We start from the raw sequence: 27,761 nt of genomic DNA, 5'->3' as shown, positions 1-27,761 counted from the left end.
AAAATCTCTGAAACCACCGAACAGATATGTACATCTTACCTCTTCTATGACGTCCTTTGATAACAAAGCTTTTACCAACATAAATGTTTTAATTACATTTTAATCACTTTTTTAGCGCCCATCAGTTTATTTTCTGTATTGGAAGGGGGAGAAAGGGATGGGGAGATAATTGATATTAGATTTCACTGTCCAAAAGTATGTGTGTATGTGGCGTTATAAAGCGGTCATCTCCTATGCGACGTAACAAGATACTAGAATTAACGTGTCAAAAGTATGTGTGGTGAGCATTAAAATAAGAGATTTGATCATTTATTTATCATGTTTCCATATGTTGAGTTGTACACGTGGACAGTCTTGGTTTTATTAATTGTATAAAATGAATGCCATCTTAAACGACTTCAAACGCTTACAAGTGTATTGCCAATCTACGTCTAAAGAATTCTAACTTTATAAGAGCTCTTATAAAAACATTTCTCAAAGTAAAAGCGTTAAAAATTGTTTCCCAACTGCACAAAAGTAAAATAGTTTTAAAGTGTGCTAGTTATGTAATGATTTGATAATAAGGAAGACCGAATCTGAGATGCGAAACATTTTAATGGCATAATAAAAATGAAATTTACATGAAAATAAACATGGATACTAAATAATTACCGCACATATACACACCAATACATATTCTCCTACACACACACACACACTAGACAAATTAAAGAAAAAACAACAACAAAGAGATGTCGTTTGTTAGGGTTCTAATTGAAATAACAGACTTCACGTATGAAGAATTACATTTGGACGAGAATAAGATTCCACTGACCTTGACAGAACTAAAATGTTTGACTTTAGCATTTCATAACTTGGTGAAACAATATAACCTCATTATTTATGCCATGTCAGCAATAGCTTCTAATGAAAAGAAAAGGTTTCTATTGTTAAAAAAACAAAAGAACATTGCAAGCTTGACATAATAAATATTATACCTCCGAGCTATTTCTACATTAAGATTCACTGCAAGCATAATATCTATCTGACGTTAAGCATAATAGATCTAGCTATCTGATGTTAAGCATAATAGATCTAGCTATCTGACGTTAAGCATAATAGATCTAGCTGACATTCGTTTAATCCTCATGTATGTCTGAGAGTTCAACTGAAGAATTGTCCAAGGCGCTACCTTCTAGTTTCATGTCTGCTTGAGCGTGGGCCAGGCTTGTGTTCAGAGGTGGGAGGCGCTTCCATAGAGTTGGTTTGAATAGGCGGCTCCTGGTTTTGTCAGGCAGAGGAGGTTTGCGAACAGCTAGGTTCTCAGTGATGGGGGGCTGCAGGAGCGGATTGTTACCCAAGTAAAGTTCACCTTGTACCTGGAGGATGACAGGAACACATAAGAACTCAACTACTGGAGCTGAACCCAGTGACTTTAGTCGGTTGTACACAGAAACTCTGGAGCTGAACCCAGTGACTTTAGTCTGTTGTACACAGAAACTCTGGAGCTGAACCCAGTGACTTTAGTCTGTTGTACATAGAAACTCTGGAGCTGAACCCAGTGACTTTAGTCTGTTGTACACAGAAACTCTGGAGCTGAACCCAGTGACTTTAGTCTGTTGTACACAGAAACTCTGGAGAAGTATCTAGAGATATAACTATTCATTTGTAAGTAGAACCCTTGATTACCATTTAATGATACCATCTCAGGCATTCGACAGAGAGAGGGAGAGAGGGAAAAAAAAAAGAGAGAAGAAAGAAATAGGAAAATAGGGAAAGCAAAATAGAGAGAAATAGAATAAAAGGAAGAAATAGTAAGTGACAAAAAAAGAAAACTCCCAGTGAAGCTCACAATGAGTAAATGGGAGAATAAGCTAGAATATCAGCGATATATTTAATAGATACCAGTACAGAGAGAGAGAGAGAGAGAGAGAGAGAGAGAGAATGAGAGAGAGAGAGAGTGAAAGAGAGAGAGTGACAGAGAGAGATATTGAAAGAGAGATAGTGAGAGAGAGAGAGAGATAGTGAGAGAGAGAGAGATAGAGAGAGAATGAGAGAAATAGAAAGAGATAGCGAGAGAGAGAGAGATAGAGTGAGAGAGATAGAGTGAGAGAGATAGAGAGAGAGAGAGTGATAGAGAGATAGCGAGAGAGAGAATGAGAGAGAGATAGAAAGAGTGTGAGAGAAAGAGAGAGAGAGTGAGAGAGACAGAGAGAGAGTGAGAGATGAGAGAGAGAAAGAGAGAGAGAGAGGGAGAGTGTAAACGTCTCATATTGTACGACGTATCAATGCCCTCAAGCTTGATCTAGTGATACAATCAGTCATTTAACCTTTGTGTGAGATTAGAGACTCTAGGTTAAGTAGCGTAAGATCGGCTAAAGTAAAATGATGTCTATGTAAGTGATCTGGATGTTAGATATACGATATTTCCTTTACATTCTCAAAACCGTGATAGCCCTAAAACTCAATTTCATTTTGTGATGTCAAGCTTTGTGTGTGTGTTTTATTGTTTGTTGACGTAACTATAGGAATGAAATGTGTAACTGTAGATTGTAGACAAAGCCTATACAGCCAAGTCTGTCTACATTTTCAAGTCAAACTAACAACTTGTGAGATTTAAACAGCCTCCGAATAGCCCGATTTGATTTTTTGTCTATGTCAGGCCTTGTGTCGTTGTGCACTGTGAACACTTCAAGCAATAGGTGATGTGTACAAAATTTAGGATTAAATGGCTGCCTGGTCAAAAGTGTGTCCTCGTTATTTCTCCCACACCCAATTTCGGATCAAGTTCAAACTTTTGCAGTTATTTCGTATACGTCGGAAAACAAGAACGAATAAAAAAACAACAACAAAACAATTAGTTAATTAGGTCGTCGCTTAAAAGATTGAAACTAATGACAGATAATTAGGAAACCTACTATTTTCATAAGCACTTCGTTGGCACAGTGGTTAGTGTACCTGCCTGAAGAGGCTTGAACCCTCGAATGTGAATAGAAGTCGAACAACTTTTTTAAAGAAAAAATACATTTAAAAAGCGATCACAGTAACATTCACGCAGTCCTTGATACTCCCCCCCCCCCCTTTTTTCCCAAATGGTCCAGACGAGTGATAGAATCATAGCGCACTGAGAAAGCTAAAAACGTGAAATTGTGCTGAACAAAACAAAAGGTAAAGATATTTCTAATCACACAGATTTCATATTGTTAGTCAAGATCTATAACAAATTGAATGACACGACTGATCCAAACTCATTGATACAATTCCACGCTTGCTATACAAATGGTTTTATTCTCATGAAAACTCGATATGCCACATTTCACGTGTAATTATACTAGTCGAGTACGATCCAGTCACACAAGTCAAAGGAAAAGTAACAAAATTGTGTCTAGAAGAGGACATGTCATATCAACATGTGCCTGGAAGAGAAAATGCTCTATCAACATGAGTCCGGAAGATGACATGTGTTATCAACTTGTGTCTAGTAGAGGACATTATAATTAAATATCATATTAGTTCTTGTGTGATACGACAGCAGTTTTAAAATGAATTAATAATTAACAAAGAAATAGCCAAGGACAAATAACCCTCATTGAAGTACATGGGTCTAAGAATGTTTAATTTAAGAGAAAACTAAAAGACAACCAAAAACGTCTATATTAAACAAATGAGTCGAATGAAACTATCGTGGGGCAATTTGGTTGGAAATGTTTCTTACCCGCCTGACATCCCGAATGGAAGGTCCTTGTCGTTCAATACTTCGAGGTCGTCTCTTCAGTGACCTCAACTGACCACGGCCTTCTCTAGTATCTGTCAAAATACAAAAGTAGTAGTTTTCAAAATATTTTGTCTTAATATTCCAGTTAATTATAAATATACAAGAGAAGATGATGAGAAAAAACCAAACAAAAAAAAACCCAACAAAACAAGCCCAGAGAGTGTTGAGTAGTTCGAGTTACAAGATAAACGAAAGTCACTTTCCATGAAAATAGAGAAACACTTTACGATTTGACATCTTCTTCTTATCTTATACATTATAGACGTTACTTCAAAAAAGGAGATGATTACGTCCAACGCGTCATGCATTCAGTCATGCATATTAACCAATGACTTAAATTCTGCCAAGTCACTGGTTTTCCTGGCTAGCTCAGGCAACCCATTCCATGCCCTAATAGCACTACTAAAGAAGGAGTATTTGTACAGATTTGTCCTAGCATATGGGACTAGGAATGTGCCTTTATCTTTGTGTCTTTCTGAGTATTTTATTAAATTTTGTTTTTGTATTTGAAGATTATGGTTCAGTGTTTTATGTATAATTGCTACTTTACATATGCAAATCTAACTTATTACCCAGTGAGGCTTATATACTTCTGGCATGGGGTATAAAGGAATTATTGAAATAATTACCCAATGGCTACTGACTTTCGGGATTTAGGGGCACCCCTGAGTCCACCCAACTCTAATGGGTAGCAGGCATTGGATAGGGAAAAATAAAGACGGTTGGTCAGTGTGCTGGCTACAAACACAGATGATCTTTACATCACCTTTACCCATAGATCGTAAGCTCCTCTCGTTTGGCTTATTATAAAATTGTAACTTGACCAGGCGCGGACTATGGAAGATCTCGGGACCGCCAAGCACTTTCCTACTATCTGAGCTGCAGATATGCAGTATTCATGGAGATGTTGAGCATACGTAATAACTAAAATGCATCTGATTGGTTTGGAACAGTAAAAACATAATTTTGGAGAGATGGCTGTGGAAAAGTCTCATCTAAGTCAGCCAGTGACTAGGTCTCTTTTGCCTTCATCTTATATGAGAAGCCCCTCCTCCAAAATACAGAACAAAGCTCGCTAAAAGAGAAGCCCCTCCTCCAAAATACAGAACAAAGCTTGCTAAAAGAGAAACCCCTCCTCCAAAATGACAGAACAAAGCTCGCTAAAAGAGAAGCCCCTCCTCCAAAATACAGAACAAAGCTCGCTAAAAGAGAAGCCCCTCCTCCAAAATGACAGAACAAAGCTCGCTAAAAGAGAAGCCCCTCCTCCAAAATGACAGAACAAAGCTCGCTAAAAGAGAAACCCCTCCTCCAAATGACAGAACAAAGCTCGCTAAAAGAGAAACCCCTCCTCCAAATGACAGAACAAAGCTCGCTAAAAGAGAAGCCCCTCCTCCAAAATGACAGAACAAAGCTCGCTAAAAGAGAAGCCCCTCCTCCAAAATGACAGAACAAAGATCGCTAAAAGAGAAACCCCTCCTCCAAATGACAGAACAAAGCTCGCTAAAAGAGAAGCCCCTCCTCCAAATGACAGAACAAAGCTCGCTAAAAGAGAAACCCCTCCTCCAAATGACAGAACAAAGCTCGCTAAAAGAGAAGCCCCTCCTCCAAATGACAGAACAAAGCTCGCTAAAAGAGAAGCCCCTCCTCCAAATGACAGAACAAAGCTCGCTAAAAGAGAAGCCCCTCCTCCAAAATGACAGAACAAAGCTCGCTAAAAGAGAACCCCCTCCTCCAAATGACAGAACAAAGCTCGCTAAAAGAGAAACCCCTCCTCCAAATGACAGAACAAAGCTCGCTAAAAGAGAAGCCCCTCCTCCAAAATGACAGAACAAAGCTCGCTAAAAGAGAAGCCCCTCCTCCAAAATGACAGAACAAAGCTCGCTAAAAGAGAAGCCCCTCCTCCAAATGACAGAACAAAGCTCGCTAAAAGAGAAGCCCCTCCTCCAAATGACAAAACAAAGCTCGCTAAAAGAGAAGCCCCTCCTCCAAATGACAGAACAAAGCTCGCTAAAAGAGAAGCCTTAAGCTTTCTATTTGACTTATACCGTTTTATTGGAGGCTTTGGGCGGTAGCAGTTTGCATGCAGATCCCTATGTGCTAGACCGGCAGCCGGCATGATAAACACATTTGATTGTTGAAAGATGTGATTCCGCCGCAACCATCAGTAATGATTACGTTGGGACTGTGAAGCTGTTACTTCTACGTAGTTTGCACACAATGGAAAAGTTCAGACTGAGACATTAATGTGTTTGTCTCTATGTTCTGTTTGACCACAAATCTAGGACTACTTCCTTAGTGAATGATAGTTAAGTTCTAGGTGTCACAGATGCCATTATAGATTTATTTGTATATTTCACATTTAAAAGCTTGTGTGTAAATAGAAATATAAACCCTTGACTGAGCCTCAGGAATTACCCCACAAATATAGATCCTTGACAGCGCCTCAGGTTTTACCCGAGAGGTAATTACGATGTTGCAAATCTATTGGTTGATTTGAAAATAAATAAAGACATTTTAGCGCCAGAGAATTGACGAGAGTAGAAAGAACGCCAGTCGATGAAAGAATTTCCTAGTAGACAGTCGCGTTTTCTAAGAGCTCTGATTTAAAGCCTTTGTAATGTTATTTGTGCTTGTTGATCTGTAACTTGTACATAAGCTGTACTTACGTTTTATATTTAAATAAAGTTCCAGAGTTGTGTTTTAACAAAGAATCTTTTATTGTGAATCCTAGATCGTCATTTATTCAACTATTTTAATTCAAGTGAAATCCCCGGCACCACAACACACGTTGTGACATCTGGCACTCCGACTAATACAAGTTTATGGACAACTTCTAACGAAATTTATTCAAGATCTAGGACCAATTTCTAAACTCTTCAAAGGAACTTCATTCTTATTTAACGGAGGACAGAATTTCTGTGTTTAACAGGTCAGTTGGTTATCGATAATTCTTTTATAAAGATTTTCGTTAGAGTTACGTCTAACTCACGAAATCTATTATTATATGTAATTGGCAAAAGGAATAAGACCAATATACATAATAACTGGCATTATAAAAAAGACCAGTAAAGCAAATAACTGGCAATATAAAAGACCAGTAAAGCAAATAACTGGCATTATAGTCATTATAAAGAAGACCAGTAAATAATCATTTGTCTGGCACAAAGTAAACAGAAGACCAGATTTAACCAACTGTTAAACCAGTAAAAAAAAGTACTCGGCTCAATAGATCTATATATCGAAGCTTACGACTCCAGTGAAATACAATTTTACTGTCAAGCATTATTAGCAAATTGAGGCTTCAAGAACTTTGTCACTATATTATTATTATATCTGAGATAAAGCCAAAATCTAGATATTGTACATTTTGCTCCAATACAAGAAACTAACAAAAAAAAATTAAATATGGCTTCCGATTCTAGAACACAACGACTCCTTGAATTGATGGAATTAGCAAAAGAGAAGCAAATTCCTAAGCCAGACCTGTGGGCAGAACGCCAAGAAGAGAAAGAATATCAAGAGCAAGAATCTGAAAAACAAAGGCAAGAAGCTGAAAAACAAAGGCAACATGAAAAAGAAAAAATGGAATTCGAAAAACAAAATAAAGAAAATAAAGAAAGCATTCCAACTCAAGGTCACTCAAATATGTTTGACAAATACAGATTAATGAACAAAATATCGGCTTTCAACGAAAACATTGACAATATGGACTTGTATCTCATAAGATTTGAAGAAATAGCTACAACATCCGGTCTACCTGAAGCACATTGGTCGAGCTCACTCCTCACCCTATTGACTGGCAAAGCTGTCAACATTTGCTCACAACTGTCCATCAATGAACGCAGCACTTACTCTGATATCAAGGAAGCTCTACTGCGCCAATACGGAGCAACTTCAGCCAACTATAGAAAGAAATTCTATAATGAAAGGCCACAGCAAAATGATGATCCTCAAATTGTTGTAGCTAATATGTCAATGTGGTTTGATAGATGGGTATCCATGGCCAAAATAGAAGAAAGTTACCAAGCTCTTCGTCAACATATTATTATCGACAACATCACCCATGCTCACTCAGAAGATATTCAATCCTACATTATAGAGAGAAATCCTACTGATATCCAGACATTAACCAAGATCATCAGACAATATAAAGCAGCCTATCCAAACAAGGCAGTCAAACCATCTGTTGAAGAAAATTTTGTCTGCTTTGCTCAAGACAAAAATGCAAGATGTAAGTCAAATGATAAAATCAAATGCAACAAATGCCATAAACTAGGGCATTTCACGTCTCAATGCCGCAGCAGAACCACAGAATGTTCATATTGCCATAAAAAGGGTCACCAAACTCATGAATGTTGGAAAAAACAGGCAGTCTCCAAAAATCAAAATTTTGATAGACCCACATCACCAACTCAAAGATACAGCAATAGAGAGCAATACAATCTCAACAAAGCACCTGGAAATAATAAACCAGATAACAAACCTCGCTACAGAAGTCATTCACAGGACTCCAGACCACAATATATGCCAAACAGAAGCTCATATAACAGAAGCTATTACAATGAGCATTCAACTATGACAGTCATTGCAAAGTCCAATGGTCTCAAATTTTATCCAGGCTTTGTAGGAGACACGAAGGTGGAAGTTCTTCGTGACACCGGAAGCACGTCCACATTAGTACATGAACACTTCGTACACGCAAACCGTTTCACAGGCAACCACGTCCAAGCCACTGCCTTCAACGGAACTGTCAGCAAGTTACCTGAAGCCATCATTTATGTTACTACACCATTGTTCAGTGGTCAAACAAAAGCATTAGTAACACCCAATCTACCAGTGGACCTAATCATTGGAAACATAGAGGGAGTTAAAGAATGCACTCCTCAAGAACTTACTGAATGGACAAATGCCATAGAGCAAGGTCAAAAATGTTTGGCAGTAATGACAAGATCCATGTCCAGACAACAATAACATTTGGCACCTGAACAAGTTAGCCAAAATAATCACATGGCTACCTCAGTTACGCAAGTTATGCAGAATGCAACAGAACCAGTTACTAGTCCAGTAGCCAGCAACAATCAAGAACATTCAACATGGACACCCCCAGTTACATCAAGCCCATCCCTACCGGTCATAAGTCCACCTCCAATTCCCGAATGTCCATTGTTGAACAAGACTACATGCCCAGAGTCTCTAACAATGATACAAGAACTCTAACTGGTCAAACTGAAGTCCATCAAGACAAGTCATATTTCACACATGATGACTTCAAAGAAGAACAGAAACGAGATCCAACATTGCAAATGCTTTATCAGAAGGCTCAAGCAAACAAACAGCTGAATCTACCAAATAAACCATATTTTCAAGATAGCCTCCTGGTGAAGAATGCCATGCATAAAGACAATACCATTCAGCAAATAATAGTGCCACAGAAATACAGGAAAGAAATACTGGCAACAGGGCATAACATTCCACACGCCAGCCATATGGGTGTAGTCAAAACTAAAGCCAGAATCCTCAAAGAATTTTATTGGCCAAGTATCATTAAAGACGTCAATAAATACGTGAAGTCATGTCATATTTGCCAAGTCAAAGGACCTAAGAACAACAAATCACAGGCACCAATTCAAGATATGGAATTGACAGACAAGCCATTCCAAAAAGTCTCAGTTGATTTGATTGGTCCTATGCCAGTAGTTTCAGCAAGAAACCATCGATATGTCCTGACATTGATTGACACATGTACAAGATGGACAGAAGCAGTACCTCTAGTCAACATTACAGCGCTTGACATCACCAGAGCTTTGTCAGAGATATTTTCCAGAATTGGTTTCCCAGAAGTTATCCTCTCTGACAGAGGCACACAGTTCACAGCTGACATTACCAAAGACTTCATGAACATGTACCACATCAAGATGAAGTTCACAACGCCCTACCATCCCAAAGCAACGGGCTTTGCGAACGATTCAACGGTACTTTGAAGAGGTGCATTTCAAAAATAGCACACGACAATCCGCAGAATTGGGACTTATTGCTACCAGCAGCTCTGTTTGCATACAGAGAAAGTCCTCAAGAAACCACAGGATTCTCACCTTTCGAGATGGTTTATGGCGCCAACCCACGAGGACCGATGGCAATCCTCAAAGAAGCTATTATTCGCCAAAACTCAATCTCATCAAAAACCAAGACAGCGTTTCAACATGTGCAAGATACCAGAAACATAGTCATATCTGCATGTGAAAAAGCAAATGAAGCCACAGCCATAGCAAACTCCAATACCAGAATGAGAGTCAATAGAAACAGAACACTGAAACAATTTGAACCAGGAGATCAAGTATGTCTGTTACTACCAGACAAAAGCAACAGACTATTCATCAAATGGCAAGGTCCATTCTCCGTACTCAGAAAGATAACAGATGTTGACTATGAGATAGACATACACAACAAAAAGAAAATCTATCACGTCAACATGTTACAAAAATATAACACAATAACAGAAGGTACCACAAGCCCAGAACAAAATGAAAGAGCCATATCATGTCTTGCAGTCATACCAGAAGAAGATGAAAATGACACGTCTGAATTTGACGACATCAATATGCCACAAACAACTACCAAACAAACTGAATTTTGGCAAGACATCAAACTCAATTCAATGACACCGCAAAAGCAGAAAGAACTGACTACCATTCTCAAAGAAAATTCAGACATATTTACAGATGTTCCAGGCAAAACGTCAATTACGGAACACAATATAATACTTACTGATTCCAAGCCTACAAAAGCAAGACCTTACCCATTACCAGTACACTACAGAGACTTTCTTAAACAAGAAATTAACCAACTATTAGAGCAAGGAATCATTGAACATTCCAACTCTCCATATGCCGCACCAATAGTTCTTGTCAAACGGAAGCAAACGACAACTCCAAGAATGTGTGTCGACTTCATACAGTTGAATAAAATAACCCAACTCGACTCATATCCTATGCCAAATCCTGAAGATCTTATGACCAAATTTTCAGAGGCAAAGTTCTTCACCAAAATAGACCTGTCCAGAGGTTATTACCAAATACCAGTCAGACAATAATGCAAACAGTTTACGGCATTCACCACAGCTTATGGGCTATTCCATTTCAACTTCATGCCATTTGGTCTAGTCAACGCCAGCAGCACCTTTAATAGAGCCATTCACAGCATACTAGGCAATCGCTCTGACACAGTGTCATATATAGATGACATTTGCATATTCCATAAGACATGGAACAAACATATCAAAGGACTACAAGAAGTTTTCAGCATACTGAAACAACATGGTTTTACCATATAGCCTAGTACGGTAGAACTAGCCATGTCAGAAATATCCTTCCTGGGTTATAGAGTCAGCTACAATTCGCTGAGACCACAAGAGAACATTATTCAACGCATACTAGACATCAAAGTCCCCACCAGTAAAAAGCAAGTGAGAAGTATTTTGGGTCTGTGTAATTTCTACAGACATTTCATACCAGGTTACACAGCACTCATAGCTCCATTGATTGAACTCACTAAGAAAGGACAGCCAACGAAGATTCCATGGTCTACAAAGTTACATACCACTATTGAGAACATTAAAGCTGAATTCTCAAGAGAAGCAATTTTACCTCGCCACAGATGCTTCATCTTCAGCTATAGGTGCATGCCTAATGCAGAAATACCAAGACACTTCACAGAAATGCCAAGAGACTTTGCACCCAGTATTTTTCATCAGCAGGAAGTTGTCACCAGCTGAAACCAGATACTCAACCATCGAACGTGAATGTCTAGCCATTGTATGGGCCATAGCCAAGTTCTCCAGATATCTACTAGGTGCTCATTTCACACTCCTAACTGATCATGCACCACTAGCATTTCTGAACTCAAAGAAGTTAGCGAACAGTCGTTTAACTCGTTGGAGTCTACAACTCACAGACTACCAATTTGAGGTCAAGACAATTCCTGGACGTGAGAATGTTTTCGCTGACACACTTTCCAGATGTATTTAATTCTTTACATAATTGTGTATATATTTTTCTTCCACAGGTGTAGTATATCAGTTTTGTATTGTCATATTTTAATTTTATCATGAAGCACCATGAAGAGAAGTAACTCATTCAATTCAAGATTTAATTTATTCAAGTATTATGCTTTGTACAACTTTTGATATTGTCTCATTTTCATAACCACTTGAATAGTGAAACAGGTGTTCTAAGTCATCAATAATTTTGTTCTCATATACCTGACACTGCATTTACATTTTTTTTTTAACGTTATCTCCAAGTTGACTTTATTTTTCAGAGCATTGTCATATGTTACCTCAACCATTTTTCTATAATTTCATGTATGGTATCTCGTGTATATTTAAATATTTTTAATACATATGAGCATTTCTATTACCATACAAATGCTAAATGGAGGCGGGGGGGGGGGGTAATATGTCACAGATGCCATTATAGATTTATTTGTATACTTCACATTTAAAAGCTTGTGTGTAAATAGAAATATAAACCCTTGACTGAGCCTCAGGAATTACCCCACAAATCTAGATCCTTGACAGCGCCTCAGGTTTTACCCGATAGGTAATTACGATGTTGCAAATCTATTGGTTGATTTGAAAATAAATAAAGACATTTTAGCGCCAGAGAATTGACGAGAGTAGAAAGAACGCCAGTCGATGAAAGAATTTCCTAGTAGACAGTCGCGTTTTCTAAGAGCTCTGATTTAAAGCCTTTGTAATGTTATTTGTGCTTGTTGATCTGTAACTTGTACATAAGCTGTACTTACGTTTTATATTTAAATAAAGTTCCAGAGTTGTGTTTTAACAAAGAATCTTTTATTGTGAATCCTAGATCGTCATTTATTCAACTATTTTAATTCAAGTGAAATCCCCGGCACCACAACACACGTTGTGACACTAGGCAATGTAGGCCCTTTTATGTTCTTGTTTTGTTTTTCTCTCCGCCAGAAATAAATGTGTTGCTCTTTTCAACGCTGTTTTCCATAGCAACAGATTGAGCCTAGAGTCTTTAGGTCGCAACAGATTGAGCCTAGAGTCTTTAGGTCGCAACAGATTGAGCCTATAGTCTTTAGGTCGCAACAGATTGAGCCTAGAGTCTTTAGGTCGCAACAGATTGAGCCTATAGTCTTTAGGTCGCAACAGATTGAGCCTATAGTCTTTAGGTCGCAACAATTTAGTTCAATTTAAAAAAGCATGAATATTTGTGTGCTTCAGAAAGCATTTCTATATGTACATGTGCAAGAATTCGAATGTTTTAACTTTCCAGGTTTATGTTGAAGTATATGCGTATTTTCAATTAGGGTGTGTTTTAGTGTGTGTCGGTTCTCATATATGTGTATGTATGTGAATTTATGAATAAACTTTAGTTTTCAAAGTCAATGAGTTTTGATTTATATCAATTGTTACGTTTGTCAATCTCTCTTGTTAATATGTCTTGTTATCCTTTCTTCTCTACCACTCTCCTCTTTATCACTCTCTTCTCTCTCTCTTCTCTTTCCCTCTCTTCTCTTTCATTCCCCTTTCTATCACTCTTCTCTCTATCTTTCTCCTCTCTATCTCTCTTTTCTCTCTTTCACTCTCTTCTTTATCACTCTCCTCTCTATGACTCTTTATCACTATCCGTTTTATCACTCCCCTCTCTATCACTCTTCGTTTTATCACTCTCCTCTCTATTACTCTACTCTCTATCACTCTCCTCTCTATTATTCTCCTCTCTATTACTCTCCTCTCTATCACTCTCCTCTCTATTATTCTCCTCTCTATTACTCTCCTCTTTATCACTCTCCTCTCTATCACTCTCCGTTTTATCACTCTCCTCTCTATCACTCTCCTCTCTATCACTCTCCTCTTTATCACTCTCTTCTCTCTCTCTTCTCTTTCCCTCTCTTCTCTTTCATTCCCCTTTCTATCACTCTTTATCACTTTCCGTTTTATCACTCTCCTCTCTATCACTCTCCTCTCTACAACTCTCAGTTTTATCACTCTCCTCTCTATTACTCTCCTCTCTATCACTCTCCTCTTTATCACTCTCCTCTCTATTACTCTCCTCTCTATTACTCTCCTCTTTATCACTCTCCTCTTTATCCCTCTCCTCTTTATCACTCTCCTCTTTATCACTCTCCTCGTTATCACTCTCCTCTCTATCACTCCTCTCTATCACTTTCCTCTAATGTTCACTCTGTCTTTCTATAAGAAAGTGATATGCTAAAGACAGCAACCAGACACAAATGCCAGTGAAGCAATCAAAGTTTTCAATTTTAATGTAACTATTCCCCAGTGATAAGAAGATGACATTTCTTAGAGGACAAAGCATAGCACTTTTAGTTTCGTACTAAAAGAAATAAGAAAAAAAAACAACTGCTAATGTAATTATAGTGACTATGTAGGCGACATATGAACTTTTTGTACTAGCTACACAGTTTTCAAAAGCTTTACAAAACAAATAAAAAGGAGCTTATATATATATATATATATGTACTTCAATCTGATTTCTAGAAGCGATGCGGGGGTGGAAAGAAAGCAATCTTGAAAGAAGTGCATGAGTCCATATTGAAGGCTGTCAACTTGGCATTGTTGAAGAAAGTGCAGCCATTTCACTCTTAAGTGGTATAATTGGAAGAAAAAGCCTAACTACAAAAAATATGCTTATTATTCTACTGGCCAATACTATCCCCCCTCGCATGTACTTGTGTGATAGTTACTAAGAGCAGACATTAATGATATATACTAAATTTTTGTGTTGTCAATCAAAAGAAATAATTGAGTAAAATTTCATCTTGATCTGACAAGATTGTACAAACCAGACAGACAGACAGAGTGAGTTAATATAAGCCCTGTAAACATGGTTATTGTACTCAGCAATAGGGCACAACTTAACCTAAATGTACTCAGCAATAGGGCACAACCTAACCTAAATGTACTCAGCAATAGGACTTAACCTAACCTAAGTGTACTCAGCAATAGGTCACAACCTAATCTAAATGTACTCAGCAATAGGTCACAACCTAATCTAAATGTACTCAGCAAAAGGGCACAACCTAACCTAAATGTACTCAGCAAAAGGGCACAACCTAACCTAAATGTACTCAGCAATAGGGCACAACCTAACCTAAATGTACTCAGCAAAAGGGCACAACCTAACCTAAATGTACTCAGCAAAAGGGCACAACCTAACCTAAATGTACTCAGCAACAGGGCACAACCTAAACTTAATGTACTCAGCAACAGGGCACAACCTAAACTTAATGTACTCAGCAACAGGGCACAACCTAAACTTAATGTACTCAGATTGGAAAAAGCTTGATTTGCTCTTCTACTGAAAATTATTTGACAATATGTTTGATTGTACCTAAATATTAAAGGATCCTTACATAAACAGGGTAAGTCAAGACACGAGGAGTAAAGATCCTTGAGGGCGGTACGTGACGTTTTGGCGCCGCCGTTTTGGCGACGGGACGTTTTGGCGCGAGCCGTTTTGGCGACGGGACGTTTTGGCGCGAGATATCATTTGACGATAATTTAATAAGCACGTAGCTTTTTTTAATGAACCCTTGAATTCCAGCGACTTAGGCAAATAACCATGGTGTCTATGTATACTTAACTTAAAGTATTTTGAGAAACATGGTACATGTATTATATTTTTACTTATTATTAGCAAGTGTTTGGTATGTATAGCTGGAGATACCATACAGTCATTAAACAAACCAATGTTAATGTAAACAAATAATTGCATCAATTTTTAGTCTATCATCGTTTCATTTTGTTTTTAGTTTTAAAGTAATATCTTAAAAAACTTTTTGGAAAACAAAAGTGCGCCTCTTAATAAGCACACATACACAAGCCAAAATGTTTATTAAAGAAAATGATGTGAAAAACAAACACATATTTACATTTAGTACGTGAAAAATATGTCTTAACACAAACACTCATGCAAAACATAGATATTAATAATTCTTTTAAAAGAAATAATACAATAAACGTACTTAATGTATTTCGCGCCAAAACGTCCCGTCGCCAAAACGGCTCGCGCCAAAACGACCTTCGCGCCAAAACGGCGGCGCCAAAACGTCCTGCTTCGCTTGAGGGATCATCAAGACACAAGAATCTTGTGGATATCAGAATGACTTAAAAATATATCTACCTGATTCAACTGATGCCATAGAGCTAGCAGAAAGTCTACGAAGCTCTGAGACTCTATAAGTACTTCCTGCTGAATGATTCTGGAGAAGGTTAATTAAATGTTGTCCTGTTAGCTGTTCATTTAAGTTGATTTCTGAATTAAAATAACCAACTTGTTCTCTAAGACCTTCAGAATTAGTTTTGTGTTTGGCAGTCACTCTCTGTTGATTGGAAGTAGATGTCTCCCTCAATAAACTGTTTCTGTTGTGGCTGTGGAAGGCAGAGTGAAAAGGGTTAATGAATATTTTCTTTGAAGATACTATTTGTGATGATTGTTTGTTTGCTGCATTACAAGTTTCATACATTCCTTCAGGAATAAAGATTACTTCGTCCTAGACCAAAACTCCTGCAGGACAGCAAACCATGGTGGCAGGCAGGGTTAAAAATAAGGACCATTGTGGTGATAGATGACTGTTCATAGAAGGAGACTAGATTAAACTTTTCACAAAAAAAATCAAGTCTTGATTTATTTTTTTAGAATAAAAACCCATTAAACATGTATACATTTTTGCACTGAAATTTGTTTTATGAACTATATTTATATGGGAAACCCTCAACATTTTCATGTCATTCTTTAGGCCCATCATTAATCTTAATTTCCTAAATGACTAAATTCTCAGCCTTTTTTCCACTTAAAATACTCAACATTATTGAAATAAAACTAAATATCAAAAACAAGCAAAAGAAAGAGAATACTTTAAAAAAAAAACATAGCTTATTTAAGGGAAAAAATATGTGAATTACTGCCATTTATCTCAAGATGGCAGGGTTAAGCTCCCTTTCTGGTATATAAAACAAAATTAATGAATTAGTACTAAATGATTAACGGATTGGTTAATTTTTTTTATATTGATTCTTATATTATTGACTATGAATAATTTATGCTTAATTAAAACTTGATCCAGGAATGGAAAGTGGGAGAAACATGTGCAAAAATGTCAAAAGGAGATTAAACCCATATTAACCCATTCACACCTCTCATTAAGTAGCATTGAAACACCTCTCCTGGCTTTAGGTTCACAGTGTAGTGTTTGTCTTTGAGGTTTTTCCTTAGGGCAATTAGTTCGCAGACTTCCATGTAAACACAAGGTAAATAATCATTAGCTTTCTGTTTTACTACACTTTTACATTACCCAGAGGCTTGGCAGGCAAGTTGATTATATAATGATTGTTTGGTTTGATTGTTTTGATATCAAATAAAATAACTAATTACCAATAGTTAATTAGCTGATTGGTTAATTTTTTTTTTAATTGCTTCGTGTTTTGTCAGGTACAATGAAAAATTGTGCACTTGATCTGAGAATGGGAAGTTGGAGAAAAAACATGTACAATCATTTTACCAGACAGTCAGACAGAGTGAGTTAATATAAGCTTTGTATAAAGAACACCTTACCCAACTAAACTGCTAGGAGATGTAAATTGTTGGCCTAAAAGCTGGAGCTGTACATTGGAATTAAGTGAAGGAGTGAGTTGATACTTCGTAGCATTATTTCTTTGAACCTTCAATCTACTGTTAGCAGAGGTTTCAGAAACTCTGGATGCAGCTAGTGGAATACCAAATGCTGTTAGAACTAGTCCAGTTTGGTTAGTGGAAAGTACACCATGCATGTCTTCAGAATTATTTTCTGAGATGTGAATGTCGCTAATGAAAAAAGACAAAAACAAGCTTTTAAAATTAATTTTGTACTTATTTAAAGAAAATGTGTTCTTGTTTTGGTGAAATGTTTCATGCTATAGCATTCTTAGTGCACTTTGGTCTAATCTCTTTTGTGAGCATTGGCGGGAGGGGATATGTGGGAGGAGCTTTATGTGCTCCTTTTAGGTGCACAGCATCACAATTCAGCTCAAGTCAGGATTCAAACTCAAATCACCTTGATGGCTAGCCATTTTTGCTACTCTGTCAAACTTCCAACAATGAATGAATAAAGCAATATCTTTTCTACATATGGAAAATACTTTATAAAGAAATAAATATTTTATAATTTAATTAAACAATACATATATCAAAAGAGGAATAATGCTTAAGTGGTAACTCATGACAAATATTTAATAGCTATTTTTTTTTGTTTAGATAATCAGACTTAAAAAATATTTTAAACCTTACAAAATAATTTATCAAGATGTTTATGGTTGAAAACAGCTAATACTTGATTATCCCATCCAAAAAAGATATTAATTAAGTTTTTGCTTATTAATGTTTGAAAAACAACCAAAGCAATTTTTTTTATACATTATCTATTAGTATGGTATGGATGTATTAAAAATATAATCCTTTTTAGCGGCCCCCGTAAGGAGAAAAAGCCGCTATTAGGTTTGTGTAAAAGGTCCGTCTGTCCGTCTGTCACACTCAGATCTCGAAAACTAGAAGAGAAATGAAAAATATTATTTCATCATTAAATGCGGCTTAAAAAGTTTAGGTGCAATGGCTACTTTTGGTTTTCTAAAAGCAAACCGTTTAATTTATAAAATTAATTATGCAAGCGATTTTTTCATAAAAATACACCAATTCTAGAACAATTACGTAAATGTAAGGGAGGCAATTTTACAATATGCTAACAAAGATGGACAATTTACATGTATTTTCAGTATCACTAAGTCAAATATATTTATAAAATGTACAGGAAATGTTTACAACAAATATCAATATTAGTTACAGGTGTTTCTGTTTGTTTATAAAGGCTAATAATGCACTTTGTATGTAAATATCACGCACATTTTTTAAAATGGACTTTTTATGCAGCGACTTTCGTGCAGTAGCATAACGTTGCAACATGACTAGGTGCTAAACCAATTCCTTAAACTTTAAAAAAAAAATCAGATTTTATTTATTTTTTGTTTAGTGCCCCCATCCGAATAAAAGAAGATTATTTTTGTGCGTTTTGTCTGTTGGTCGGTCTGTCCATCACGATTAGATTAACAAATAACACTAGCGAGGCTGTTGTAAATCTGATTTAACCTTTAATTTTTCATTCAGAAATATTGCAATAGTTTAAAGTATCTATAATAGATTGTCCGGATGTTTTGTGAAAAACAAATATCTGCCAATGAATATTTGTTTGCTCTTCTAACTTATATTAGATTTTATTTCCATGCTTAAACGTTGCAAGAAACACATGATCTTTAATATATTGTTCCGGTTTTTAATGTAAATAGCATATAAATGCTAAATAAAAATATCTATACTGATTTATATTTCATTAACTATAAAGTTGTTCCGGATATTGTTTTATAAAAAATAAATTATGTCAAATGATTGTTTGAAATCGCATAATTGACTAATATTACACTTATATTTTTTGACACTACATCACTATAGTTTATTTATCAATATCAATTTTTAATTTAAAACAAATTTATGTCAAATAATTTTATTTTTTTTAAATATCGACAATAGGTTATTCAGGATTTTAAAATAAGAAAGTAATTTACTAGAAACGATTATTGAATATCAATTTTTAGACTTATTTTACAGTTAATTTTCTTGCCGAAACATAATAAAAGTTGTTTAATCGGTAAATAATGTTCCGGATTTTGTTTCAAAAATGAAATCAACATACATTACCTTAATTTTCTTACAAATATTCGCCAAAAATGATCTGATTTTTATATGAAAAATCTAATAACGCTAATAAATGTTTGAAATCCCTCTTCTAATACATAAAACAAATAATTTTATCATTTACGAAAATTGGTTGTTCCGGATTTTTTATGAAAAATAGTTTAACTCCATTTATGTAAAATCGCACTTCTCTCTTACACATTTAACTTTCTAGCTAAAACGTTAGAAAATCTAATTATCGTTAATATTATGCTCCAATTTTTAAGGAAAACAACTTCCTAACACCAAAGTATGGTTTGAAAAAATCTCCATAAGGCTATGGTACATCTAATTTAATTAACAGCATTTGATTAATCTGGAATTCTTATTGCTCTCTCTATAAATATATAAACATCCGGAACAATCTATTATAGAAACTTAAAACTAATTCGATGTTTCGGAAGGGAAATTAAATTTTAATCAGATTTTCAATAGCTTTTAGTCTTTTTTTTTCTCACTATTAACATAACAGACAGACAGACTGACAGACAAAACAAGAAAAAAGCGTCTTTAATCCTTTTATATATATATATATATTAAGTCTAACTAGCCCATCAAATGAAATGCTAAAAGAACAAACTCGGTGCACCAATGTCTATGATCCCTCGAGAAGCTGATCATATAGATGACATTTTTTAGTTTAACTAGGACATGTGACGTAATGGAATTTTTTCCTTTGACGTCATATGGAGTTAATTCTTTAAATGAAATGCTAAAAGAACTCACTCGGTGCACCAATGTCTATGAACCCTCAAGAAGCTGCTCGTATAGAAGACATTTTTTAGTCTAACTAGGACGTGTGACGTAATGGAATTTTTTTCCTTTGACGTCATATGGAGTTAATTCTTTAAATGAAATGCTAAAAGAACTCACTCGGTGCACCAATGTCTATGAACCCTCAACAAGCTGCTCGTATAGATGATATTTTTTAGTCTAACTAGGCCGTGTGACGTAGTGGATTTTTTTCCTTTGACGTCATATGGAATAAATTCTTTATATGCTAAAACAACTCGGTATAGTAATGTTTATTAAATCTCGTAATGTTACTCGCATTTTAAAAAGACTTATAATAGCTAGATTTAGATCTAATATAGATTTTTTACACTGCTAGATCTAGATTTGTTTTTTACACTAGAGCTAGATTTTTCACACTAGATCTAGATTTTTTTTCTTACACTAGAGTTAGATTTTTAAAACTAGATTTAGATTTAAGTTCTAATTAAAATCATTGTAGAATCTAGATCTAGAACTTCTTGGTCTAGTTTAGAATGTTTGTTGTTTTACATGTTTCGGATGTTCCTTCAGAGTAGTAGTCCAAACCTCCCGTAGGACGATGGGGGATGGGAGCGGGCATATATGGTTTGAACCTCGGACCATTGATGAATTCAAACGACAGTCCAGCGCGCAAACGGCACTACCACACAGCCATGATTTAGACTAGATCAAGATCTATAATTTTAATTTCAAGGCTTAAAGTGTAGATTTTTATTTCTAAAGTCTAGATTGTCAATATGTCAATATTGCAATGTTATAAAATACTAAAACTAATCCACTATTTTAATATTTCATATTGCAATTAGTCTATTAATTGATTATCTAGTGTTTTTTTTTTTAATATAAATCTTGTCTAAATTACATCTACATTATCCCAAATATATATTTTAGATCTAGATCTAGTAGATATAGAATATAGATATTGAGAGTGCTAAATTAGTAGTTTAATTTAGGTAGATTTACATCCTCATTCTAGTTCCATTTAGGCCTAAATGAAAATGCTCAATACCAAAAGATTATCTAAAATCGCTCTTCTGACATATTGTACATATCCGGTAGTTGTCATCCCATAATGTGTAGGTATATTATCAATAGTAGGGTATTAGTTTGTAACCAGTTTGTCATTAGATAAGGAGCAATGCCTGGTCGTGCGGTTAGCGCACAGGACTGATTATCTCTACGGTCTCGGTTTCATACCCTGCTCAATGCCATCCTTAGTCGACCAAGGATTATGCAGATCCGACAGGGATCCATCTCCCACGGGGGCTGCCTCTGAGTTTGTGTAACTCTCTTTGTAATCTTGTTTTTTTTTTTAAATTTATCTTTTTTTTAATTTTATGTTTTTCATATACATGTTTAACAGAATAAAAATCAAGTTAACACACAATTAAAACAAATATATGTAAACATTAACACACAAACCAATGGTGTCACTTTACTCACTTCTTTAAATTTTTCACTCTAGGTTTTAATCTGTTTAATATGATACATTGAACAAAAAGTTTACATACTAAATGTGCTAAAAAGAATACATAATTTCCTATTGAAATGATAACAATTATTACTGTATTAAATTTCATAATTTAAAATGTGAAGGCTTAAGAACAAACTTTAACACCTAGATGATAAAATGAATAATGAATATTTTTAAATAGGTATAATATATATATATATATATATATATATATATATATATATATATATATATATATATATATATATAATGGTCTTACCTTTCAGTATTAACAATGGGTGCAGCTGACAGACCATCAATGGGGCAAGTAGGGTGCGAGTGAAGTAACCAAGAATCTATACAATCTTTATGAAACTGGTAAAATGATGTTATCCTTATATACAAATTATAGCAAAGCTTAACAAAAAGTAAAAACAAACTTATTAATGAGCTTAATCCAACTTAAGTTTATTTTTGGAATATATAAATTAGGCTACTTCCCTTTCTACTAAAGCTTTAAAACCAATATATAGACAAGGAATCATACCTAATTTCTGAATCACAGTTGACTCTTGATAGTTAGGGACTGATGTGTGTGTGTATGTGTGTGCCAAATTACTGAGATGTCGGAATACTAAAGGTTAGCTATACTTCAAACAACTTTAGGTATTTGTCAAGAAAATTGTACATTTAATTATAATGCAATAAGATTTTTTCTTAGACTTTCAAGGGTATAAAATAAACAAAAGAAAAAAAAGAAAAATATATTGATCTAAAAATAAATCCAAAACATTAAATTGCAATTTAAGCCTACCTACATTCTAAAAATATATGTACCACATTATAAATTAATTACACAAATTAAAGCATGTGCTTTAAGAAATCTGTAATAGTCTTTTCTTTCTTTTTACACACACAATCTTTCAACATTAAAACATGCACGTACAGCAGAAATAAACATCGCCTTGAGTCAGATAAGTGAGTTTGTGAGATAATCAAGTGTCAACTAAACATTTAAGTAACTAACAAATTTGTGAAGTAACTTTACCAAACAATCATTTTATAATCAACTTGCCTACCAAGCCTCTGGGTAATGTAAAAGTGTAGTAAAACAGAAAGATAATGATTATTTACCTTGTGTTTACATGGAAGTCTGCGAACTAACTGCCCTAAGGAAAAACCTCGAAGACAAACACGACACTGTGAACCTAAAGCCAGGAGAGGGCCACCTTCTCTTACTTTTTCAAGAGGCAGTGCTTGTATAGTCTCTTCAGTTAAATTGCTCAGTTCTGTATTTTCACTGTTTCTGTTTAATAACATTATATGCAAATATTTATAAAGAGATAAGATTGCTAAAATAAAGTTACTTAGAAAAATTATAACCTACTTAAAAACATGTCTGTTTTCTCACTATCTGCAGGGACAGTGGTTATTTATGTATAAAAATAGGAATGATTATAAAGCAAAAGACTTCTCTATTATAGTATAAAATACATAATAAAATAATAATAACACATACATAAGAACCATAAAAAAAACATTGTGGATAATAATTGTGTGCCTAATAGAATCATTTTATTTATTTTCTCAGAGTCAAATCTGAACAAGTGGCCTGAAAGTGCATGAGTGGATGTATATACTCTCTCTTTATTAAAAAACAACAACAACAAACAACCACATATATAGTCTGGATCTGACTTTACTTAACATATAACATTACATAAAAGCCACAGTGCAGCAAGTAGTGCTCTGCAATCTTTATGGTTCACACTGTAGCTACTACAGTTCGAAATAAACAATATATTTACAAATATTTCTTTTAAATAAATTTAACATGTTTAATGTTCCTTTGCTTTTGAAAAGATTACAAATTTTAACATTTAGCATCTTATTCAACTTAGCTGAAGGTTTTAGTTTGACTATTTGCTATAATGTGATACCTCTCTAGCTGTAGAAGCATGTCATAATCATTTTCAGTTATCTCCCTGTGAACTAAATCATTTACTATTGCAGGTGGAAGACTGCTACCCAAAGTTCTTAGTGCTGACTTCCATTTTTGATTACATTTCTAGAAGTCAAAGACAAGAAGTTTTATGAGTAAATATTTTATGCACATTTTAATTCTGAAGGTTAGTTCAGAAAAACAAAACAGCAAGAAGAAAGGCTTAGTTGCATCCTAGTGCTACTTGATTAAAAAAAAGGTAGATCTATATATATTTCCAGTGACTTACTTGTCTAAATTGAAATGCATGGTTTGTATGAACTGGTAAATTAAAACATCTCTGGCACATATAGTAAGTGGGACAAACTGAGCATCTAAAGGAAAAAAAAATAAATAGAATATATGGTCATTGTTAGTTGCAATCTTGCATTTATTAGAATACATTAACAAATACAAAGACAGCCTATATCTGGTAAGTAAATTTAAGTAAAACCAAAATCTGAAATATGTTGTTAATACTGAAATGGTGTATTCATGTTAGTATTTTTAATCATTTGTATTTGTACAGTTGGTCACTACCCCTGACTGTGTTATTGAATCTTATCTCTTTTCTAAATAAAGTGTTGTTTTATTTATTGAAATAAAAACTTGTTCATAAGCTGTTGTTCGGTACATCTCAGTAAAACTATTTCACTGACATTTTTTATATAAAAATGAATAAGTTGTTACTTTAATAACAAGCAAAAGTAAGATAGTTAAGACTTTTTCTACTTAGGTTGGAGTATTCCTTCAATACTATATCTACTTACCTGTAACACTTTCCTTCTATAGGGGCCATGTTACAGTGACCACAAGCTATTCCAACATGTCTGTCCAAACGAAGACCTGGAGCTGGTGGTTTACTGCAGCCTGCATTTCTCATTTCTGTTTTCAATAAATCTAGAGGTCCAAAGTCTTCTCTACACATTGGACATTTGATGACTCCATCTTGAGAGGATTTCTGCTGATGCTCAGCCCACACTTGCATACATTTTATATGGATGCTGTTTCCACACCCAAATCTGCACAGACAAAAGGACAAAAATTGTAAGAATGTCAAAATATTTGCAACTATAATTGACTTTTTGATATAACACAACTGCTTTGCAAACATATTAAAAATATTTTTTTCTTTTTTTAAATAAAAAAAAGCACTGAATAAAAAAATATCTTGAAATATAATGAAAAAAATGATTTTATATGTATGTATATAGGCCTATGTGTTTTCAGGAAATGATGTAAAAATATGTGAGAAAAGCTTGGAGACAAGCAAATTGAAGATGGATAGTGAACATTAAAAAGAAAGAGTTGCATAGGACTGAAAGATAGACATGATATGAATAGTAATACAATGTATGTTGCATCATGTATGCTTTTTCTGCCTTAGATGCTGCAGAATATGTGTCACATATGGATTTGCATAGCTTTGTTACAGCACTTTTCTTCAACCTTTGGACTCAGAGACATATCTTGCTTTACTGAGTTGTACCTTGTTTAAAGACATTTTCAAGGAAATTGTATACATTTGTGTAAGATTTATATTTGTTAAAAAAGTAAGGAGTTTTATTATACTTAAATGCAGTACAACAGCATGATTATTAGCTTATAATTTAGACTAAGCTAGCTTTTTTGTGTCTTTCCTAATGTCATAACAACATATATGAGTTATACTTACTTGCAAAATGTAACTGGATGTTTCTTGACTAAAAGTTCTTCTTGACAAATGGGACATACATCTTCTGGAGCAATGTCTCTTTGTTCAACAATGGCTCTTCCATCAGATGTCTGAACGTCTTTGTGATCATTTGGTTTTTGTTTTGTTTCTACCTGTCGAGCTGCTGTGTTACGCCCTTGAAGAACTTCATTTAATTCTCTTTCAACAAGACCAAGCTGCCATGACACTAAAAAGATTTTAAAATATTGCCTGCTAAGTCATTATTTCAGTTCTGTTAACTTAAATATTTAAAAGATAATTTTTACACATCATTTAAGACAATTTTTTTCTATGTACATACAAGGATCATTGGCTGACAAGCGGAATTTACGAAGAAGTAGCCAACAAATATGTTTGCAAAGATCCTTCTCTTTCCTAAAAACTGAGCATGTACAAGAATGTGGATCTCCAAGAAATACCTGAACAACAAAACATATTTCCTTTAGAACAAATGCTTTTTTTTAGCATTTCATAAACAGTATTAACACTATTAAGTATTGTAATAATGTCGTAATACTAAAATCTTTGGTAGATTTAAGAAAAAAAACACTACCTTGACATTTTTAGTCTCCCCTTCTTCTTTTAGCAGAAATCCTGTTGGTCCAGTCTGTCGTAAAATGTAAAGAGTTGACTCTAAAGCTTGAGTCTGATGCCAACAACAAGCATCACTCACTGTTCTTCTCCAGGCTACACTGCGTGCCATACTTTATAAATCTAGGTGAACAAAAACAAAAGTACAAAACATCATAATAGATTTTAATAAAACTTAAACTTATTATAATTTTAAGACATTTTCAATTTAATTTGTTTGTAAGGCACACTAGATCTAGCTATCAAAGAAAATTTTCCAATCATATATATAATATAACTCATATAGATCTATATTATGTCAGACTTTTCACCTTGAATTTAGCATAAGGGAGGCCTAGATATATATATCTAGATTTCAATCTTTATATAATATAGATCAATGACTATATGACTATGACTATTTAATTAGGGAAAAAAATCAAATAATAAACTATATACTATTAGAGAATTTAGTCAACATCTAGTCTAATTTACTATAATCTAGATATACATTTAGTAACATTATTCTACATGATCTACAACTAGATTTAGATCTAGTACTAGAATCTAGCTAGTAACTTAAACTATATAAGTCTAGTAATAAGTTCTATGTATGACTACTACTATAACTATCCTAAGCTACTAACTACTACATAATCATTAACAAGTCAATAGTATAGCAGTTGAACAGTGAGTAGATAATTTATTATTATTAATTAAATATTAATTTAAATAATTAATAAATTTAACTATCATGATGATCTAGAATTAATCTAGTTTCTAGATTCTAGTGAAAATCAAAATAGATCTAGGTCTAGAACTATTGTATACTATAGAGATAATAGACTAGTATAGATTTAATTCTGAACGAAAATAACGAAATAATAATTTCTATTAAATATTAATTCAAAATTACACTTTTCTTCTTTGTTGTAAAATGTATCAGATTTTAAGTTATATCTAGATTATAGGCCTAGATCTAGATGTACAGGCCTATCTACATAACCATAAATCATATTCAATCTAGATTCTAGATCTAGATCATCTGCTAAGACTAAGTGACTAAGTCAGTAAGTGTATGACAACGTCGACGGCCATGTTGTTTATATGTCACCAAGGAAGAAGTTCCGGTTGTTGAATTTGAAATGAATTTTTCGCTTTTTTTTTTTAAACAATGAAATGATTTTAACGATTTTCACCAACCTTCTTTCACGAACACAAATCGATCTAGTGAGTGGCATCACAAGGGGGATGCGGTTGGTGCGGGCCGTACACGTTGACATAGAACATATGAGAAAAATTCTAGAAGGATTTACTCCTACCTTCACCAATCTCAGGTTTGCACAGCTTATATAGGTTTTTAGTATCTACTCCACAGCTTATATAGGTTTCTAGGATGTACTCACAGCTTATATAGGTTTCTAGGATCTACTCACAGCTTATATAGGTTTCTAGGATCTACTCACAGCTTATATAAGTTTCTAGGATCTACTGACAGCCTATGTAGGTTTCTAGGATCTACTTACAGCTTAGGTATATAAGTTTCTAGGATCTGCTCACAGCCTAATATATAGGTTCCTAGGATCTACCCACAGCCTATATAGTTTCCTATGATCTACTCACAGCCTATATAGGTCATTGGATCTACTCACAGCTGAACAGAATATAGAATAAAAATTCAATCGTAACAGATATATATATAT

General features: G+C 34.6%; 1 protein-coding gene across 3 annotated transcripts; it reads right to left on the bottom strand.

Annotated features, from left to right (window-relative positions):
* Positions 1-576: 576 nt before the first annotated feature.
* On the bottom strand, positions 577-27,159 carry LOC106078934 (E3 ubiquitin-protein ligase Zswim2-like). Of its 3 annotated transcripts, none has more exons than XM_056045033.1 (14): positions 26,975-27,159; positions 26,042-26,202; positions 25,790-25,907; positions 25,450-25,675; positions 24,545-24,796; positions 24,025-24,109; positions 23,734-23,861; positions 22,928-23,099; positions 22,074-22,168; positions 21,784-21,813; positions 17,362-17,610; positions 15,931-16,178; positions 3,695-3,786; positions 577-1,358 (listed from the first exon to the last, which is right to left on the bottom strand). In XM_056045033.1, exons 2-14 carry the CDS (start codon positions 26,189-26,191, stop codon positions 1,119-1,121), a joined length of 2,085 nt encoding a protein of 694 aa, XP_055901008.1. In that variant the 5' UTR covers positions 26,192-26,202; positions 26,975-27,159; the 3' UTR covers positions 577-1,118. The 3 variants fall into 3 exon arrangements, with proteins under 3 accessions (XP_055901008.1, XP_055901005.1, XP_055901014.1); XM_056045030.1 differs by having other exon boundaries at positions 26,042-26,192; XM_056045039.1 differs by lacking the exon at positions 21,784-21,813 and having other exon boundaries at positions 26,042-26,192.
* Positions 27,160-27,761: the final 602 nt, after the last annotated feature.

This window comes from Biomphalaria glabrata, chromosome 1 (genome assembly GCF_947242115.1).
Source record: "Biomphalaria glabrata chromosome 1, xgBioGlab47.1, whole genome shotgun sequence".
NCBI lineage: Eukaryota > Metazoa > Mollusca > Gastropoda > Planorbidae > Biomphalaria > Biomphalaria glabrata.
The sequence above is the reverse complement of the archived record's forward strand: the minus strand, read 5'-3'. Positions and strand labels throughout refer to the sequence as shown.